Source organism: Pinus tabuliformis, chromosome 6 (assembly GCF_031772625.1).
Source record: "Pinus tabuliformis cultivar Carrire ecotype Pingquan chromosome 6, CPIR1, whole genome shotgun sequence".
In the NCBI taxonomy this organism is placed as follows: domain Eukaryota; kingdom Viridiplantae; phylum Streptophyta; class Pinopsida; order Pinales; family Pinaceae; genus Pinus; species Pinus tabuliformis.
In genome coordinates, this window is record NC_142292.1 from 1,354,056,778 (window position 1) to 1,354,060,192 (window position 3,415).

Sequence of the window (3,415 nt, forward strand, 5' to 3'; positions counted from 1 at the left end):
CTTTTTATTGAAGTAATTAAAACAAATAAATAATGGTGGGCAGTAACTTCTGGTAAATGTATGGCACAAATATCCCAATTGTATCGATAAATCATAGAAAAACAAAATATGTGGTACAATTATCTAGATGGCATTGTATTGTTGAATTACTGCGACAAGATCTTCAAGTTGTGGTCCAATTAAATGTTACAAAATAGTTTTTTTTAATAATATTGAAAATTAAATATTGACTTTGTGTGGAATATGGATCTTAAGAATTTTAATTTAGCTATCAATAATTATTAGATAGATGGTAGGGATTTAACCTTTATGGAATATTTTAGAATATCCATAATACTATACACAAATGAAATGTTGAGATTTATCTTCAAAGCAATTATGTCATTTTTATCCTTTTCAATGGATTTGATTAATTAAAAAAAGTGTCATGGCCTTTTGGACATGTGATATTGATAAGCCATTGTATTGGCTCGTAGTAGTATTGTAACAAAGTATATTTACATATTAAGAATCCCCATAGTAAAGTGAGAGTGAATCTTTATAGTTAAGGATCTTGTTTCATGTTCTTTTTAAATGTATATATGTTTAACTTATTTATTGATTCATTTTATGATTAAGAATGATAAAAGTTTAACGTAAAGTTATAATTTAATTAGTTTTCATGACTTTTTACATTTTAGCAACTTTGCATATATTATAAAATAAGTGTTTTGATGCTTATTATGGATTGATGCCTATGAACATTTACGAGTCATCTAATTTATATGGATTTGCTAACTAAAATAAACATTATTATTAATAATGACTAATAATTCAAATCTATTATTAATATCTTGCTTGATAGTAATTAAGCCTATAGACTTGTCTATTTCAGAATAGGTTTCTAGAATTATAATTTAATTATTAGTAAATATTGGGTGGGTGGTTGAGATTTTACCTCTATGGAAAATGTCCGAATATTTATAGTAGTATTCATAGATCAAGGGTTAAAATTTATCTATGAAATAGTTATGTTTTTTATTTAATATTTCTCAAATTAATTAATCAAAGAAAATGTTATATCAAAACTTTTCATGTTGGGCATGTGGTATTGATAAGTTGTAGTATTGACAGATGATATTATAGCAAAATCTATTTATATGTTAAGAAAATCCATTGTAAAATTGGAATGAATCTCCATGGTTAATAATATTGTTTAATATTAATTCTTTTTATAATTAATAATAATAATTTAATTTAAAATAAAATTTTATGATGTATTTTTTAATATAGATATTTTTGGATAATTTTTGGAATAGGCGTTTTTATGTTTATCATGCATTGATTATCATTTATTTGTCATTTAATTTATATAATTATTCTATTTAATTACTTATATAATTTATTAAGTTTTATTAATATAAAATACATTATAAAACAAGTATTTTGAATCTTATTAATTATGTTTCCAAACTAAATATATTATAATTAATAGGCAAATCTATCGTTAAAATCTCACTCCATCATCAAATCGCATCTTTATAACGACCATGACCATAACTCCAATAATCTAGGAATTTAATGAACTCTACCAATTTGAAAGTACCAATTTTAAAATAAAAGTATTCTCTTATATTCAATAAAGTAAGTATTCCATAGATATTACAATATTTGATCAGAACTCCAACGAATGGGACAAGTCCATAGATATTACAATATTTGATCAGAACTCCAACGAATGGGACAAGTCGGACGTTAGATCAACTGAAACCATTTGAGTTTTTGATTTGTAATCACCATTTGGTTGCCAATTCTTAGGAATAACGTTATTTGCAGTCACCCTTTTCTTGCCGGAAAGTGTTGTCAAACGAAGAGAAAAAGGAGCTTGGAGAGGGTCAGCACTATTCAGAGCCCAATCTACACCCCATACTTGCCTCATGTTTTGCCATGAATTAGAATTGGCCTGCACAAAATAAAAATGAAATGAATCCCTCATATAATCAGATATTCAAATAAATATAATATGAAGGATACGATACCTGTCGGAGCTCAACTTTCCCAAGACTACCATCTCCTCCTATATATTGAATAAATACAGAGAAATAATAATTATTGGCTCCTGCATCAACGTGGAAGTTAATATTCACTCCCGAATATTGGCAAGGTGTCCTGTACAACAAAGAGGAAGTGTTTCAGTCTGTGAATTATGTTTATCGTAGATTTCTGAAATCTACCATTTACATGAAAATATATTATAAAAATAAATACATAATTTCACCTTTGGAATAATATAGGTATGACTCCAATTTTACGGAGATCTGCATCTCTCCCGGGAATTGCAATGCTGTTAATAGCGGCACCGCTGAGATCAAAGTGTGTTTTGCCACCTCCGCAGACTCCACCCTCTGGACATTCATCAGTAATAACCACAGTAGAGGGTTTTCCAGTACAAACATCTTTCTCCGTGCACTTTACCTGTTTACACACGACTCTTGAGAATCCTCAAGAAAGTAATTAACGTTACTACTAAAAATTGCAGCAACAGTTCAATCCATACTTTATAACAAGCTCCACAGCCTTTTCCGCGTTGGAATATCACTGGACTTCCTGCGGATACTATAGAATTGAAAGGGGGTTGTTTCACAATGCTTTGAAACCTATTCCGGATTACAGAAAACTAATATGATTAAAAGGACTCATTACAATTACCTTCACTCCCAGCACCATATACATCTCCATACCAAGTAGCAGTGGCCGTCTTCCAGCCATCAGTGGCTGCTTCGGAGCGCAAGAATAGAGAGGTGAGAAGTACATGAATTAGAGAAGCAAAGGAAAGTCTCATTTTGGATGCCATAGAAGTAGACAACATAGACTGAGCTTCGAGAAACTACAGTGAACCAGAATCAAAGAATGTGAGAATTTTGCCACTGGAGCATCTCAAGCCAAGCCAAGCCCCCAACTGAAAATGGATGGAAAGAAGTCCCCAAGTCCAAATGTATGGCAATTCTCTCCTGCGCAGTGCCTCTTTTATAATAAGAAAACAAATCAAACAAATACATTTGTTTCCCGAAAACCAGGAACAAAGTGCAATTAATAGCATGCAATTATCATAACAGCTCTAACGGTAGTCCGCTCTAGCGATAGGATGGCTCTATCAATTTACCCAATGCCTCAACTAGCACGTTTAGTTATCTAGGATAAAAGGATAAACAATTAAAAAAATCAATGTAATAATGCTAAGTAAATATTTGGTGCACTAAGCTAAGGATTGGTTAAGTGATTTTATCTTATTTATTCTTATCCAATCAATAAAATGAATGCGAAAACGAATCATTTGCCTAACACCATGATGCTTAATATTTACCATATTTACCCTATAACCATTAGCTTAACACATGATACTTCATGTTTACCATGTAACCAATTCCAAATATTC

At 30.5% G+C, this 3,415-nt stretch overlaps 1 protein-coding gene across 1 annotated transcript; it reads right to left on the bottom strand.

Annotated features, from left to right (window-relative positions):
- Positions 1 to 1,702: 1,702 nt before the first annotated feature.
- Positions 1,703 to 2,833, bottom strand: LOC149263654 (expansin-B16-like). The gene is made up of 5 exons (XM_089389586.1): positions 2,689 to 2,833; positions 2,537 to 2,595; positions 2,258 to 2,454; positions 2,019 to 2,148; positions 1,703 to 1,942 (listed from the first exon to the last, which is right to left on the bottom strand). The coding sequence occupies exons 1-5, from the start codon at positions 2,831 to 2,833 to the stop codon at positions 1,703 to 1,705; spliced, it is 771 nt and encodes a 256-aa protein (XP_089245712.1).
- Between the last annotated feature and the right edge of the window lie 582 nt (positions 2,834 to 3,415).

Bases quoted from the DNA above. Each gene is read 5' to 3' on its own strand.
- LOC149263654 (XM_089389586.1), bottom strand. From the start codon at position 2,833: ATGGCATCCAAAATGAGACTTTCCTTTGCTTCTCTAATTCATGTACTT. The intron at 2,596-2,688 runs GTAATTGTAATG...TCAATTCTATAG, and splicing joins ATATGGTGCTGGGAGTGAAG to TATCCGCAGGAAGTCCAGTG. The intron at 2,149-2,257 runs GTGAAATTATGT...TTTGTTGTACAG, and splicing joins ATACCTATATTATTCCAAAG to GACACCTTGCCAATATTCGG.